Genomic DNA, 17,233 nt, shown 5'->3' with positions numbered 1-17,233 from the left:
TTTTTGGGCAGATCAGGTGACAATCTTTTATGGAAGACCCCAACGATTAGCCTCTGTTTGAAAGAGCGGTTAATGGGACAAGTTAAAAAAAATTCAGTTTTTCCTTTGTTCCTGCTGTTTGAAGCTTCCCTCCTCTGCCATCTCCATTCACATTAACATGTACAGTTGGCAAAGCCAACCTTACCATTGTATCAGATAGTTAGAAATACCTAACGCAAAATAGCATGCTTCTATACCAGTAGTATAATCCAGTAGTTGCCGCTCCACACATATCAGAGATAAAAAATGTGCCTGGGTGCACAGCAAAGACTTTATTTCATATAATTCAAAAGAAAGAATGCCAGTCATGAGTCTTGAGAGACGAACGCACAGTAAAGATTTTATTTAGACGTTTTGAGTTTTGACGAGGCACAAGCTCGTCTTCCTCAGGACAGGTCCTGAAGAAGACGAGCTTGTGCCTCATCTAAACGTCTAAATAAAATCTTCACTGTGCATTCACCTTTCAAGACCTATGAGTGTCGTTCTCTCTTTTAGATTACATTTCTATAAAGTTATTGAAGCTTTTATATACAAATGTGTTATTTTGGTAATATTAGTCTCCTTTATTTGATTCAACTTTTAATCATACTTTATTTTAGTGCATAGTTTAAAGCCTACCCCTTTGTACTTTTATTTAGTTAAACAGAAACTCTTCATGTTTGTTAATGTTTGCATAATTAACAAATTATTATTATTATACAGGATTTATATAGCGCCAACAGTTTGCTCAGCTCTTTAATTAATCTCAAGAAACCAAAAGACAATGTAATAGTTAATTTATTATACTTAAAATATATTTTTGCTTCTATAGGTTTACAAGTTATGATTCTTGCAGCAATCAAGGAAATGAGTGTAAGCAAAGGTGTGTCTGTAATCGGCATACTTAAATATGTAAACTCTGTATATAGTTATGACATGCAGAGAAACCATCGGCTACTTAAAAAGACTTTGGAAAAACTACTATCTAAAAAGATTGTGGAGCAGGTTAAAGGACGTGGACTTCAAGGATCTTTTAAACTGGGGGTGAATTACAAAGAAGAGATGACACGAGATAAACAACAAACACTGGTATGAAACTGGATAGTATATACTCGTGTGTTTACTGAAGACCCTTTCTTTTTTGCTTCTTTGTTGAGGATTTGTGGCCTCTGTGAGCCTTTGTTTCGAGTGGAAATAATCCCATTCACTTAACTGTTTCTCAAAACTGTAACTTTCAAGCAATGCCATGGATGATAACTGTTGAAAGTGCTTGTGATCCGAACTCACGGTCAAACCATTAAATGGCTGGTGTCATAACTGATCACTTGTGCAGCATTATGGCAAATGCAGATCAAACAAAGGCTAAGATGTCAGTTTCCTTGCCTGAAAGGATAGGAGGGTTTAGTTTGCTTTAGATGTGAGCTCTATTAGAAGCAGAAACACTGATTAGCTGCCTCTTCCTGAGCAGAACCCACCCCTGTCTACACCTGAACAGTGGAAGTGATGGTGAAGTAGTGGCCAGTCTTACTCCTGGGACACTAGGAGAGAGGTAAGTATTTCCAAATTCCCCCTCCAGGGTTGCACTGCCATTTTTTTAATTACAACAGCAAGGTGAACCTAATGTCACGTTTTGACTTAAAGTCTACAAATAAACAATGAGTAATAGTCTAAATCTACATTTACATGAAAATGTATGTGCTAACATATACTATCATGACTTGTTTTAGTCATGCTGTCCTACATGTTCCATTCAATTGATTAAAATAATAAAATGCACCAGACTTTTATGAAATTCTGCATAAACCAGTATTTCTCTTTCGTTCATTGATGGACGCAGCTCCTGGTATTCTTAACCATTGGGTTATACTGCCCCCTACAGGAGTAGGACACTAGGCAGAAAAAAATTCTGGCTACACCCATGGGCAGTCCCAGGGGGTATACTCCCTCTCTCTGCTATAGCCACTCAGTTTTTTTTTTCTGCCTAGGCAGAGTAAGGACCTAGTTCCTTGCTTGGATCTTTAGTCCTGGCAAAAAGTTTTAGATAGGAATATTTTTCCTCCTGGATTTTTCCTGTGAGAACTATCAGACTGGGCTATGGGCTGGATAACTAGATCCAGTGGTCACCCCAGTCTGGCCAGCGAGCGCGTGCAGACACCCCCCTCCCTTCCACATACGCTGGGGCTGTTTGGGTGGACTGTTCAATTTCCGGACGATCAACTGTGTGGGGGGGGTTTTACCTGGCGTGGGCGCCTGCCAGGGCCACCCGGCCTGCCTAGATTTGTCCTTGAGGCCTAGTCTCCCAATCCTGGGTCCCTGTATGCCTCCTGGTGCCGCACGGGGCCACCATTTTGTTGTAACCTGTGTGTTCTATACATGGCGGCCATGTTTGTGTAGTCCGGTGGCCATTTTGCTGTGGTTTGCCATTGAAAATACCAGCTGCCATGACAGTGGAGCCCTGTGGGCAGCGATTTCAGTGATGGGAGCCCCTCCTCATCCCCTGGTGCTGATTCCTGGATCATTTTACTTCCTGATCGCCGCACGTGTAACGCAGATTATCCTGGTGGCTGCAGGTGCTTGTCTTTGCTGAGGGGTGAGTCTGGTGGGGTCCTTTCCCTCTCTGCTGAGAATCACTTGGTGCTTTGTGCCTGGCAACCCGGTGGTGCTGCCAGCGGTGTGGGGGTTGTCCCTTGCAGTGTTTTACACATTTTTGTGGGGTCCCCCTGGTGACTCATGGAGTCTTTGGTGCACATTTCCCCTCCTGATCCCCTCTCTTAGGCTTCGGAGCCCTCCGGGTCCCAACCATCCATCCATGCACTGGCGGCAGTTCTGGAGTCCTCTGCGGCAGCGTGCGAAAAGGCGCTGGTGGATGCATTGATCGTATATGTGCATTAGACCCTGAAGGTGTAGGACACAGCTGAAGCTGCGACGGAAGCGCAGGTACCCTTTGGCACTAACAATCCATCCAGCGTGGCAAAGGTGTTTCCTTTCCCCTGCCTATTTTGACAGAATTGTCAAAGAGTGGGGATGACCAAGGCGCTTTACTAGGCGTTACTCCTTTGAGGAGTCCCTTCTTAAGAAATGGACTGTGCTGCTGGTGGTGGACCCTTCTCTTTCCAGATTAAACAAGGCAACCATAATTCTGGTCTATGAGTCCCTGGCTTTTAAGGACCTGCTGACCGGAAGGCTGAGGCTGGGGCCCGCCATATGAACACTCTGGCTGGTTCGGCAATGAGGCCTGTATTTACCATTGCCAAACTCTGAGCGAGTGGGCTAAGCTCCTATGCCGTGACCTGGAGGAAAAACTGCTCCCCCCTGCCTTTGCCGAGCTGGCGGACCAGCTGGTCCAGGGGCTGCAGTTTATTAGTGATGCCTCTTTGTATGCGGCTCCCCTGATGGCTCACCTCTCTGTTCTTGTGGTGGTCCTTCGGCGTATCTTTTGTCTCAAGTGCTGGTCCGCGGACAAGACTTCAAAAAAGGTTTTGACTGATCTTCCTTTCCAATGAGATGGCCTGGTTGGAGCTACCCTGGGTGACATCATTAACGGTCTCACAGGGGGGAAGAGTACTTTTCTTCTGCAGGCTACTTAAGGGCAAGGAACCTCGTCATAGACATGGGCCCTCCTCAGCTCATAAGATGTTTTTTCGTCCCTCAGGGTTAATAGACAAGGGCTTGAAACATTTCAGGACCTCTTCAGGAAGATCCAAACAAACCTGGTCTGGCAAGTCAATATCGGGCTTCTCCAGGCCCGTGGACAAGGCTCTTTCAGCATGAAGGTGTGCCCTCACCCATATTGGGGGTGGGGGAAGTCTTTGCTGGGTTCCGAATGCATGGATTTCCCTAGTGCAAGACAAGTGGGTCTACAAAGTCATTCAGTCCGGCTACAAGATCTAGTTTCACTCCTCCAGCAAAGTTTTTTCCTTCCAACTTGCGCCTGTCCCCAGGGACTGTTTGGGGTGGTACAAGACCTGTTCCTTCAAGGGGTGATTGTCCCGGTTCTGACTTCGGAAAGTTTTTAGGGTTTTTACTCAAACCTGTTTACAGTTCCCAGGAAGGGAGGCAAAGTGTATCCAGTCCTGGACCTCAAGGTGCTAAACTGCTTTGTGCGGGTACAGAAGTTCAGAATGGAGTCCATTCGAAACGGTGGTGGCATCCCTGCATCAGGGGGATTTCCTCGCCTCTATCAATATCAAGGATGCCTACCTTCACTTTCCAATATGTGCCTTTCACCAGCATTTTTTCTGATTTGCTGTGGGAGAGGAGCATTATCAGTTTGATGCTTTACCCTTTGGTCTCACCTCTGTTCCTCGGGTCTTCACAAAAGTGTTAGCCCTGGTTTTAGCCTTGCTACGCCAACGGGGGATAACGGTACTGGGCTACTTGGATGATCTCCTTCTGCGAGCGGAGTCTCCCTCTGCTCTGGTGGACAACCTGGAGATCACAACCTGGAGAACCTTCAGAAGTCTGCTCTGGTTTCGTCAATGAAGCTGGACTATCTGGGCCTGACTCAATCAAGGGTCAGGTTCCTCCTTTCCCTGTCAAGGCGCACTCTACTAGGGCGCTTAGTGCCTCCTGGGCCTTCCGTCATCAGGAGTCAGTGGCGCAGGTTTACAAGGCGGCCACCTGGTTGTCGGTGCACACTTTTTCAAAGTTTTATAAAGTGTATGTGTTGGCATCTGCAGATGCTTCCTTTGGCCACAAGGACTGGCAGGCTGCTGTTTAAGAAGATCTGATCCTCTTTGAGGGTGTATTGTTTTTTTTAGGTGGGCTTCGGTTGTTTGGTTGAGCCCCTGTTGCCTGGTTGGCTAATGTTTAGCCTTGGGGAATTTTTGGTTGTTCCCACCCCTCATGTTTAACACTGCTTTGGGATGTCCCAATGGTTATGAATATTGGGAGCTGTGTCCATCAATGAACGAAAGGGAAAATTCGATTTTTGACTTACCGTAAAACCATTTCTCTGATGTTCCTTGATGGACACAGCACCCACCCCTCTGTGGAGTTATTATTCTCCTGACACTGCTTGTTACAAAACTGAGTGGCTATAGCAGAGAGAGGGAGTGTACCCCCTGGAAATGCCCATGGGTGTCGCCAGAATTTTTTTCTGCCTAGTGTCCTACTCCTGTAGGGGGCAGTATAACCCAATGGTTATAAATATCAGGAGCTGTATCCGTCAATGAACACCAGAGAAATGGATTTTACGGTAAGTCAAAAATCCCATTTTTTATTTTTGCCCATTTATTGAGCTGATGCTGAGAGCTGGAGAAGAAGTCCTTGCTGGTGTCCAAACAGTAGTTCATAAAATAAGCAGACCTCCTAATTTTCTTTTTGTTACTATATTTGATTTCTAATGCTACTCTTAACACTAGAGGTTAAATAATCTACTATTCTTGGCACAAGATAATGACTTGCAAAACTTTTAACAGATAATTAGCCTGCATCCCTATGGATTCCTGGTAAGCTTTCTATACTGGGCATCACATATGGTTTAGCTTGTGCTATTGTCTCAAGATGTTCATTTTCGTCAGCCAAAATGTTTATACAGTCAGGTCTATAAATATTGGGACATCGACACAATTCTAATCTTTTTGGCTCTATACATCACCACAATGGTTTTGAAATGAAACAAACAAGATGTGCTTTAACTGCAGATGTTCAGCTTTAATTTGAGGGTATTTACATCCAAATCAGGTGAACAGTGTAGGAATTACAACAGTTTGTATATGTGCCTCCCACTTTTTAAGGGACCGAAAGTAATGGGACAGTTTAACAATCATTAGTCAAACTTTCACTTTATAATACTTGGTTGCAAATCCTTTGCAGTCAATTACTGCCTGAAGTCTGGAACACATCACCAGACACTGGGTTTCATCCCTGGTGATGCTCTGCCAGGCCTCTACTGCAACTGCCTTCAGTTCCTGCTTGTTTTTGGGGCATTTTCCCTTCAGTTTTGTGAAATGCATACTCAATCGAATTCAGGTCAGGTGATTGACTTGGCCATTGCATAACATTTCACTTCTTTCCCTTAAAAAAACTTTTTGGCTGCTTTCGCAGTATGCTTCGGGTCATTGTCCATCTGCACTGTGAAGCGCCATCCAATGAGTTCTGAAGCATTTGGCTTAATATGAGCAGATAATATTGCCCGAAAACACTTCAGAATTCATCCTGCTGCTTTTGTCAGCAGTCACATCATCAATAAATACAAGAGAACCAGTTCCATTGGCAGCCATACATGCCCACGCCATGACACTACCACCACCATGCTTCACTGATGAGGTGGTATGCTTTGCATCATGAGCAGTTCCTTTCCCTCTCCATACTCTTCTCTTCCCATCACTCTGGTACAAGTTGATATTGGTCTCCTCTGTCCATAGGATGCTGTTCCAGAACTGTCAAGGCTTTTTTAGATGTTGTTTGGCAAACTCTAATCTGGCCTTCCTGTTTTTGAGGCTCACCAATGATTTACATCTTGATTGTTGACTTTGACACACATACACCTACCTCCTGGAGAGTGTTCTTGATCTGGCCAACTGTTGTGAAGAGTGTTTTCCTCACCAGGGAAAGAATTCTTTGGTCATCCACCACAGTTGTTTTCCGTGGTCTTCCGGGTCTTTTGGTGTTGCTGAGCTCACCGGTGCATTCTTTCTTTTTAAGGATGTTCCAAACAGTTGATTTGGCCACACCTAATGTTTTTGCTATCTCTCTGATGGGTTTGTTTTGTTTTTTCAGCCTAATGATGGCTTGCTTCACTAATAGTGACAGCTCTTTGGATCTCATATTAAGAGTGGACAGCAACAGATTCCAAATGCAAATAGCACACTTGAAATAAACTCTGGACCTTTTATCTGCTCCTTGTAAATGGGATAATGAGGGAATAACACACACCTGGCCATGGAACAGCTGAGCAGCCAATTGTCCCATTACTTTTGGTCCCTTAAAAAGTGTGAGGCACATATACAAACTGCTTTAATTCCTACACCTTTCACCTGATTTGGATGTAAATACCCTCACATTAAAGCTGAAAATCTGCAGCTAAAGCACATCTTGTTTGTTTCATTTCAAACCCATTGTGGTGGTGTATAGAGCCAAAAAAGATTAGAATTGTGTCACTGTCTCAATATTTCTGGACCTGACTGTACTATCAAAGTTAATCTGTAGCCATATCTGGTGCAAAGTAGACACAAAGAAAGGTAACCTGGCAATAGCATACTTTGTTAGTACAAAATAAAAAACAGATCTGTTGGAACACTTTGTATCACCTTGTACTTGATACATGAATATTAGTTTACATAGTTTCTTTCTTGCTGTTTAATTATTCAATGCCGTCTTTAGGATTATCACTGGAAAAGGCTAATCTGACCACGTTATAATACAAAATTAAAAAAATGTTTGTACAGTGGTGACCTGCAGATGAAGAACTCTCATACCTTCCCTATATTTCGGGGATGAAGCATTAATTATGTTTAGCATTCTCCACTTGTGAAGTATCTCCTTGCCTGTGTTCCCTACTGTGATGTAGGTATTGCAGGATGGAACCACAGATCTCTGCAAGGGCATAGGAAACCAAAACTTCCAGAAGGAAATGACAGAGTAAGGTAGGGGATCAAAGGCCATTGGAGCAAGGAACTGTAATGGAGGGAAGGTAGGAGAGCAAGGCCCACTGGAGAGGTAATGAAAGAGCTCTTCTTTTGCAGTGCACTTTTTTTTTTTTTACCCTGACAGGGTTGTTTTGAGCATTTACAATGGTCATAGCTAGTCAAAATGCCTATTTATCTTAAAATAGCATGTTGCCTTTTGTAACTATATATTTGTGTTTTTCTTTTTTTTTTTCTATCCTGCTTAGAGAACAAGATTTTCCAGCAGAACACAGCACAAAAGAAATAATTTCAAAGAAAACAATGAAGAGCTTTCTGAGACTGGCACTGATATAGATATGATGCCGAAGGATCATGACTACTGTGCTCTAAACAGAGAAAATAAGCCAGAAAATGATCACTACACTTCTACAACAACAAATGGAATTTCAAAAAGAATGTCTAGTTTGGATGCTTGTACTTTAACAGATGATTCATCTAAAACCACTAGTGACAGCACAGCTTTTGCTGAATCTGTTGATTTAGGAATAAAAACAATTGATGAGAACTTAGAGTCCCCACAAATAGTCTTCCCTAGTAATACCTCTGATTACCGATTTGAATGTATTTGTGGAGGACTGCAATATCCTGATCTCAAAGACAGAGTACAGTGTTTACAGTGTAATTTATGGCAGCATGCTGATTGTGTAAACTATAAAAGAGAAAATGTAGGCACGGTACCATTTTATTGCCCACACTGTCTAGTAGCAATGAAGCCAGTTCCCACTGGAGCAACCCTGATCATATCCCCCAGTTCTATTTGTCACCAGTGGGTAGATGAAATTAACCGACATGTGCGCTCATCTTCTCTACAAGTTATGGTAAGAGATCATTACTGTCTTGTTTAAAGTGTTACTAAAGGTTATTTTTTTTAAATAAAATGACAAACATGTTATACTCACCTGCTCAGATTATTGTACAGAGCGCCCTGATCCTCATCTTCCTGGGTCCCCCACTGGCGATCTTCTCTTCTTCCTAGTGTGTACCCATAGCAAGCCATTTGCTATGGGGACACATGGTGCCTGCTTGCTCCCGAGATGTGTGTCTATGGAGGACACACACAGCAGAACTTAGTCTCACCCCACACTTCCTCGTTACCGCATTTAATTGACAGCAGCAGGAACCAATGACTCCTTCTGTTGTTCCAGTACCTGTGTAAAGAGGAAAAGAGAAGAGAAGAGATGCAGCCTTGCACAGCCCTGGATATCTTCTCCCCTCTCTTCCCCTTCACACAGGGAAGAGGGGGGACAAAGAAACATACAGTAAAGCCTTGGTTTATGAGTAACGCGGTTTACGAGTAATGCGGTTTACGAGCGTTTTGAAAAACGAGCAAACATTTTTTTTTTATTCCTTGATTTGCGAGCACTGTCTTGATATACGAGCAACATATGAGCAGTGGTTTTAATGTTAAAAACAATAATTACACTCGCAATGTTAAGGAGTCTGGTGCAATTCCAAAGCTACTGCTGTACAGTATACAGTACTGTATGTGGCCAGAGGTCTGGGGAGCACTGGTGGCTCCCAGCGCTTCCTGCAGAACTCGGAGACACTCCCAGCTGGGTGGATTAACAGAGCACTTGAAATCGGCGTCAACAGTTCTGAGTGTCTCCGAGTTCTGCAGGAAGAGCTGGGTGCCACCAGCACCCCCTGGACCTCTAGCCTAATACAGAAATGTATACTGTACACCAGCGGCTTTACTATACAGCACATATACACCAGTGGTTTTGGAATTGCACCAGACTCCTTAACATTGTGAGTGTACTGAATTTTTTTTTTTGTGGAACAAATCATCAGAGTTTCTATTCTTTCTTATGGGGAAATTTGCTTTGACATAAAAGTGCTTTGGATTACAAGCATGCTTCTGGAACGAGTTGTGCTCGCAAACCAAGGTATTACTGTAAAACTTTTTTTTACCTTAATGCAAGGTCTGTATTAAGGTAAAAAATGTTTTTAGCTTTAGTATCACTTTAAGTATATTTATATTTATTTATTTTGCTTTTCGGCACTTTGAGGTCCAGGTTTAAATGTTTTCACACAACCTTCATGCAGGATTCACACATATTCCAATTAAATTCAATTAAGTGTGTGAATCATGGGTGAAAGTTGTGTGATTTTTTTTTTTGTGAAACAAAATTATAAATAGACCACTTTGTCTGTAATGCTTTTTAATGAATCAAAAAAGAGAGAACCAAAGCAAGTTGGCAGTAGGTAGAAGTATTAGTTCTTACACATGTACAGGTAGTGGCAGTTTTTTGCACCTACCATGACACTGAGATGGACGTTCTGGAAAGTGGAAGATTTTGTAACAAACTTTTGCTACTTTCATAAAATGGAATATGACAGTGTGTAGTAGCGGGAAGCTCAACTTCATCTTGTTGGAAGGTGGAATAGCTCAGTGTAAAGAAAGCGTCCATTATTGTAATATGCAATTTTATGTGGCTTCCCCATATATCATAAACATTAAGGCTACATTCACACCTGAGCGTAGCGTTTTTCGCGCGTTTTTACCGCGATTTTTTTGCGGCGTTTTTTACCGCGATTTTACCGCGATTTTTACCGCGATTTTTGTGCAGGCGTTTTTAGATTGAATAGAGATCAATGGAAAACGCCTGTAATCTGCCCAAAAAGAAGCTCATGTACTTTTTTGAGCGTTGGGCGTTTTGTATACAGCGTCAAAACGCTCAGATGTGAACAGGGGCCATTGAAATGAATAGGATTTGGCGTTTTGAGAGCTGATCCTAGAGCAGAAAAACGCCCCAAAAACGCCCCAAAACGCCTAGATGTGAACGGAGCCTAAAAATTACTCCTTTAAAAAACAAATATATGTTTGTGTACAAAGCGTAAAGTCCAGCTTGATCCCAGCCATCCACTTGATTATGTGTCTTTTGTCAGAAATAAGCCTAAAAATTTAATAAAAATAAATAAATGTAAACTATGCAGAGTGACACCTTAGTGACAAAATTAGTCAAACGAGCAAACCATCTGTTTTCAAAGTTGTAGTTATTAGACTAAGAAGATGCATGCTTTTTCCCTGGAAAGGAAGATGAGACTGTTTAATCTTTAGGAAATTATATCACTGCTCCAGAACTAGTATGTAGCTTGTGAATTGTAGTATGCCAGGTTCATGTTGGAATTTGTGATATGATGACCCTCAAAACAGTAATGTCCAGTTCACACCAGAATGCAATGCTGAAAACCCGTGTTCCATGCGCATTTCCCACACCCCATTGAAAACGCACTGTATTTGCAATCTGCAGCATGTGTGAGCATTAATGGCATCCCAAACGCAAGTCGCAAACACAGTGTGTTTGCCTGCACCGGATCACATGTTACAGTAGTACCATGTGATCCGGTTGCTGTGCGTTTTAAAAAGTAGTGCATGCACTATTTTTGGTGCAGTCCAGCGTGATTTCAGCCTATTCAAATGAAATCGCACTGCACTGAGATTGCGTTCCTGTGTAATTCATCGTGTGAACTGGACCGATATGTATCTTAATCATACATTAAAGTGTGAACTGGACCGATATGTATCTTAATCATACATTAAAGAACACCGGATGAATATTCATTGACCCTGGACTATAGGTTGGTACCTTAAGGTGATTGGATATTGACAAAGCTTTTCTAGATATCCCCTGCTCCCTTGGCTATCCCTCTTAGCCTGCCTATGTGAGATTTGTTATTTATTTAAGAACATAATGGAGCTTTGAAAAAAAGACTGTTTATCCATAACTTATACTTCCTGTAGTTCTGCTTGAAATATGTGCTCTGATAATCGACCTATAGTTTTAGGCATCAGTGAGACATTTGCAACTTTTGCATTATACCAGGTTTATCAAGGTGTCAAGAAGCATGGCTTTCTGCAACCTCAGATGTTGGCAGAACAAGATGTGGTGATAACCACGTATGATGTTCTTAGAACTGAGCTAAATTATGTGGACATCCCACACAGCAACAGCAAAGATGGGCGCAGGTTTCGAAACCAAAAGCGGTACATGGCAATACCAAGCCCACTCATTGCTGTGGAGTGGTGGAGGATTTGTTTGGATGAAGCACAAATGGTGGAGTGCACAACAGCAAAGGTGGGTTACATGATATAAGCTTAAGGTATGCTACTAACCACGTGAGTAACTTTCGTGACACATGCAGCAGACTCAGGTAGTTTCTTAATAATGTCAAATTACACTTTTAATGCACCAAATTCAAAAATAATTACCTCCAGTTTGTGGATAACTAAACTGGAGGTGATTAAAACTGACAAATTTGTCCTAAACAGCCTGTGACAGCAAGGGGTAGTGCCAGTAAATACGGCACTCTGCTACACATTCTGCCTGTCTCTGTACGCAGTGTAGCAGAGTGCCATATTTACTGGCACTACCCCTTGCTTTTACAGGTCGTTTAGGACACACTCAGTTTCACAGCTGAGAGCCCCTTAGCGACCAATAAAACTACAGTGGGCAGAGCCTGATGGGGAAGCTGTTACCTGTCTTTTGGAGAGTGGCCCCAATGGGGAACTAGCTTCTGTAAATCCCCATCAGGCCCTGTCCACCCATATACAAGGCCCCCCGCACTGCCCTGTTTGTCTGACAGCTGCAGCAGCAGGAGAAAGTGCAGTTGCACTGAAGTTGGATTGTCTGTAAGGACAATCCAGCCTCATTTGTCATGAATTCTAAAGAGTTTTGTAGACACATTTCCCACATTGATGCGAATAAAATTCATCTTTGCTTCTATATTCAAAATCTTTATGCACTTTTTAGTTTTCCCTGACATTAAATATAGATTTCCTCCTAAGATATTCATTTTTTTAAATAAATGTTTTAGAAATATGTCTTCTTACATGGGTGCCTCAACCTGTAGCCTTCCAGCTGTTGCAAAACTACAAGTCCCATCATTCCCCTGTCCTTTGGGAGTCATGCTTGTAACGGTTAGCCTTGTAGTGCCTGACTTGCAGTTATGCAACAGCTGGAGGGCCACAGGCTGAGCAATTCTAGTGACTGTCAGCCTTGCAATGCCTCATGGGGCTTGTAGTTCTGCAACAGCTGGAGAGCCACAGGTTGAGCACCCATACCTTAACCTTTACTAATTAAGATGTAATTTTTTATTTTTAAATTTTTAAAACCTACCAAAACGTAATATGTGAGCATCTCTTAAATGTGTGTATATTTACCTATATTTGTGTATACTATATAGTGAAAAGGGGGGTTCAAATCCACCTCTTTCAGGTATGCACATTTCATTGAGCTGGTTTTGAAATTTCCAGCGGGACCAGATATTCAATGTTACAATATTATGCAAAGGTGCACATGGCTAAAACCTGGATGAATTTGGACTGCCATTGTAGTGCCATTGTTTGCATTAATCCAAACAAGGCTGCAAGTATAGCCAAAGCATTCATGATTTTCTTCTGCAAATAATGACAATATGTGTGATGTAGATCTGGAACAAAAAATAGGATACGATATGCTAAAGTTAAGAGCCAACTGATTTTTTTGTTCACAGGCTGCTGAAATGGCCCTACGTCTAACTGGGGTTAATAGATGGTGTGTGAGTGGAACCCCAGTGCAAAGAGGATTGGAAGGTAAACTTTGTTATATTGTGAAGAAACACTGCTGTGCCATCCACAGGTTGCATTGAGAAAGTAGAGAGAGGCTAGAGAGGCCATCTACTACAATACTTTTTAACATCTTCTAGCAGATTAACAAAATAATGCAAAATACTGTCTGAAAAAAAGCTTCTGGTCTACTGTTTGCTGACACTGGGACCTGAAGATCCTTGTTCTGCTAGATTTTCATCAGAAAACTTGTATGCTGATTATGAGCTCCATTTTAATGGTTTCCTATTTATTACACAGAATGTAGGTAAGAATATTGTTGGGTTATACAGTCAGGTCCATAAATATTGGGACATTGACACAATTCTAATCTTTTTGGCTCTATACACCACCACAATGGATTTGAAATGAAACAAACAAGATGTGCTTTCACTGCAGACTTTCAGTTTTAATTTGAGGGTATTTACATCCAAATCAGGTGAAAGGTGTAGGAATTGCAACAGTTTGTATATGTGCCTCCCGCTTTTTAAAGGACCAAAAGTAATAGGACAATTGGCTGCTCAGCTGTTCCATGGCCAGGTGTGTGTTATTCCCTCATTATCCCATTTACAAGGAGCAGATAAAAGGTCCAGAGTTAATTTCAAGTGTGCTATTTGCATTTGGAATCTGTTCCTGTCAACTCTCAATATAAGATCCAAAGAGCTATCACTATCAGTGAAGCAAGCCATCATTAGGCTGAAAAAACAAAACCACCCCATCAGAGAGATAGCAAAAACATTAGGTGTGGCCAAATCAACTGTTTGGAACATCCTTAAAAAGAAAGAACGCATCGGTGAGCTCAGCAACACCAAAAGACTCGGAAGACCACGAAAAACAACTGTGGTGGATGACCGAAGAATTCTTTCCCTGGTGAAGAAAACACCCTTCACAACAGTTGGCCAGATCAAGAACACTCTCCAGGAGGTAGGTGTATGTGTGTCAAAGTCAACTATCAAGAGAAGACTTCACCAGAGTGAATACAGAAGGTTCACCACAAGATGTAAACCATTGGTGAGCCTCAAAAACAGGAAGGCCAGATTAGAGTTTGCCAAACAACATCTAAAAAAGCCTTCACAATTCTGGAACAACATCCTATGGACAGATGAGACCAAGATCAACTTGTACCAGAGTGATGGGAAGAGTATGGAGAAGGATCATGATCCAAAGCATACCCCCTCATCAGTAAAGCATGGTGGTGGTAGTGTCATGGCGTGGGCATGTATGGCTACCAATGGAACTGGTTCTCTTGTCTTTATTGATGATGTGACTGCTGACAAAAGCAGCAGGATGAATTCTGAAGTGTTTCGGGCAATATTATTCAGCCAAATGTTTCAGAACTCATTGGACGGCGCTTCACAGTGCAGATGGACAATGACCCGAAGCATACTGCGAAAGCAACCAAAGAGATTTTTAAGGGAAAGAAGTGGAATGTTATGCAATGGCCAAGTCCATCACCTGACCTGAATCCATGCATGCATGCATTTCACTTGCGGAAGACAAAACTGAAGGGAAAATGCCCCAAGAACAAGCAGGAACTGAAGACAGTTGCAGTAGAGGCCTGGCAGAGCATCACCAGGGATGAAACCCAGCGTCTGGTGATGTCTATGTGTTCCAGACTTCAGACTGTAATTAACTGCAAAGGATTTGCAACCAAGTATTATAAAGTGAAAGTTTGACTTATGATTGTTAATCTGTCCCATTACTTTCTGTCCCTTAAAAAGTGGGAGGCACATATACAAACTGTTGTAATTCCTAAACTGTTCACCTGATTTGGATGTAAATATCCTCAAATTAAAGCTGAAAGTCTGCAGTTAAAGCACATCTTGTTTGTTTTATTTCAAATCCATTGTGGTGGTGTATAGAGCCAAAAAGATTAGAATTGTGTCGATGTCCCAATATTTATGGACCTGACTGTATTTATTTGTTTCAAAAGCTCACTGTACTATAATATCCTGCTCTGTCCTCTAACAGTATTTATTTATTTTTTTTCGGTAATTCTAAATATACTGATTTCAAAGCATGAGAACAGAAGTATATTGCACTCAACGAACACTTTATCACCAACAGATATTGGGGTTGATTTACTAAAGGCAAATATATTGTGCACTGCAAGTGCAGTTGCTCTAGATCTTAGTAAATGAGGGTAAGCTCTGCTGATTTCTATCTTCCAATCATGTGCAAGCAAAATTTCAGTTTTTTTTTTTCTTTACTTGTGATTGGGTATTCTTTGCAAAGCCAATCTTTACCTCATTTACAAAGCTTTGGAGCAGCTGCATTTGCAGTGCACAGTATACAGTGCCTTTAAGAAGTATTTAGACCCCTTGACATTTTCCCCTTTTTTGTCATGTCACAACCAAAAACATAAATGTATTTTATTGGAATTTTATGTGAGAGACAAACACAAAGTGGCACATAATTGTGAAGTGGAAGAAAAATGATAAATGGTTTGCAATTTTTTTTACAAATAAATATTGAAAAGTGCGACGAGCATTTGTATTCAGCCCCCTGAGTCAATACTTTGTAGAACCACTTTTTGCTGTAATTACAGCAGCAAGTCTTTTTGGGTATGTCGTTACCCGATTTGCACATCTAGAGAGTGACATTTTTGCCAATTCTTTGCAAAATAGCTCAATCTCTGTCAGATTTAATGGAGAGCTTCTGTGAACAGCAATTTTCAAGTCTTGCCACAGATTCTCAATTGGATTTAAGTCAGGACTTTGACTGGGCCATTCTAACACATGAATATGCTTTGATGTAAACTATTCCACTGTAACTCTGGCTGTTTGTTTAGGGTTGTTGTCCTGCTGGAAGGTGAACCTCCGCCTCAGTCTCAAGTCTTTTGCAGACTCTTACAGGTTTTCTTCTAAGATTGCCCTGTTTTTGGCTCCATCCATCTTCCCATCAATTCTAACCAGCTTCCCTTTCCCTGCTGAAGAAAAGCATCCCCACAACATGATGCTGCCACTGCCATGCACTGCAATGGGAATGGTTTGTTCAGGGTTATGTGCAGTGTTAGTTTTCTGCCACACATAGCATTTTGCTTTTCGGCAAAAAAGTAAAATTTTGGTCTCATCTGACAAGAGCACCTTCTTCCACATGTTTGCTGTGTCCCCCACGTGGCTTCTCACAAACTATAAACGGGACTTCTGGTGGTTTTCTTTCAACAATGACTTTCTTCTTGCCTCTCTTCCATAAAGGGCAGATTTGTGGAGTGCATGACTAATAGTTGTCCTGTGGACAGATTCTCCCACCTGGCTGTGGATCTCTGCAGCAACTCCAAAGTTACCATGGGCCTCTTGGCTACTTCCCTGAATAATGCTCTCCTTGCCTGGCCTGTCAGTTTTGTGGACAGCCATGTGTTTGGAGGTTTGCAGTTGTGCCATACTCTTTCCATTTTCAGATGGATTGAACAGTGCTCTGTGAGATTTTTAAAGCTTGGGATATTTTTTTTATAACCTAACCCTGCTTTAAATTTCTGCACAACTTTATCCCTGACCTGTCAGGTGTGTTCCTTGGCCTTCATGATGCTGTTTGTTCACTATGGTTCTCTAACAAACCTCTGCTGGCTTCACAGAACAGCTGTATTTTTCCTGAGATTAATTTACACACAGGTGAACTCTGTTTACTAATTTGGTGACTTCCAAAGGCAAGTGGTTTCACTAGATTTTAGTTAGGGGGATCAGAGTAAAGGGGGGCTGAATACAAATGCACACCACACTTTTCAGATATTTATTTGTAAAAAAATTTGAAAACCATTTATCATTTTCCTTCCACTTCACAATTATGTGCTACTTTGTGTTGGTCTATCACATGAAATCCCAATAAAATACATTTATGTTTTTGGTTGTAACATGACATAAAATCCTAATAAAATGCAGGCGACACACACTCACTGTGATTGGACACAACAGGAACCAGTCAGCAGATCCAGCGGACCTGCCATCCGCCGTCACCCGACGATCGTTCCCGAGAGGCAGAACGGTGGTCTGCCTATGTA

At 41.9% G+C, this 17,233-nt stretch overlaps 3 protein-coding genes across 3 annotated transcripts in view; 1 reads left to right on the top strand and 2 right to left on the bottom strand.

Annotated features, from left to right (window-relative positions):
* Positions 1-17,233, bottom strand: part of LOC309549695 (sulfotransferase 6B1-like) — a 403,842-nt gene that overhangs the window by 158,156 nt on the left and 228,453 nt on the right. The window lies entirely within an intron of this gene.
* The window catches only part of SHPRH (SNF2 histone linker PHD RING helicase), a 222,116-nt gene that overhangs the window by 98,613 nt on the left and 106,270 nt on the right, over positions 1-17,233 (top strand). The window contains exons 8-11 of the mRNA XM_082250133.1: positions 851-1,107; positions 7,856-8,467; positions 11,477-11,728; positions 13,146-13,224. Coding sequence (XP_082106259.1) covers positions 851-1,107; positions 7,856-8,467; positions 11,477-11,728; positions 13,146-13,224 — 1,200 coding nt within the window. The remainder of the gene's footprint in view (positions 1-850; positions 1,108-7,855; positions 8,468-11,476; positions 11,729-13,145; positions 13,225-17,233) is intronic.
* LOC309549693 (sulfotransferase 6B1-like) overlaps positions 11,387-17,233 on the bottom strand; it is a 607,359-nt gene continuing 601,512 nt past the window's right edge. The window contains exon 8 of the mRNA XM_082250141.1: positions 11,387-11,399. The gene's annotated coding sequence lies outside the window, so the exon portion shown is untranslated. The remainder of the gene's footprint in view (positions 11,400-17,233) is intronic.

This window comes from Pelophylax lessonae (genome assembly GCF_965119305.1).
Source record: "Pelophylax lessonae genome assembly, chromosome: 3".
NCBI classification, from domain to species: domain Eukaryota; kingdom Metazoa; phylum Chordata; class Amphibia; order Anura; family Ranidae; genus Pelophylax; species Pelophylax lessonae.
The sequence above is the reverse complement of the archived record's forward strand: the minus strand, read 5'-3'. Positions and strand labels throughout refer to the sequence as shown.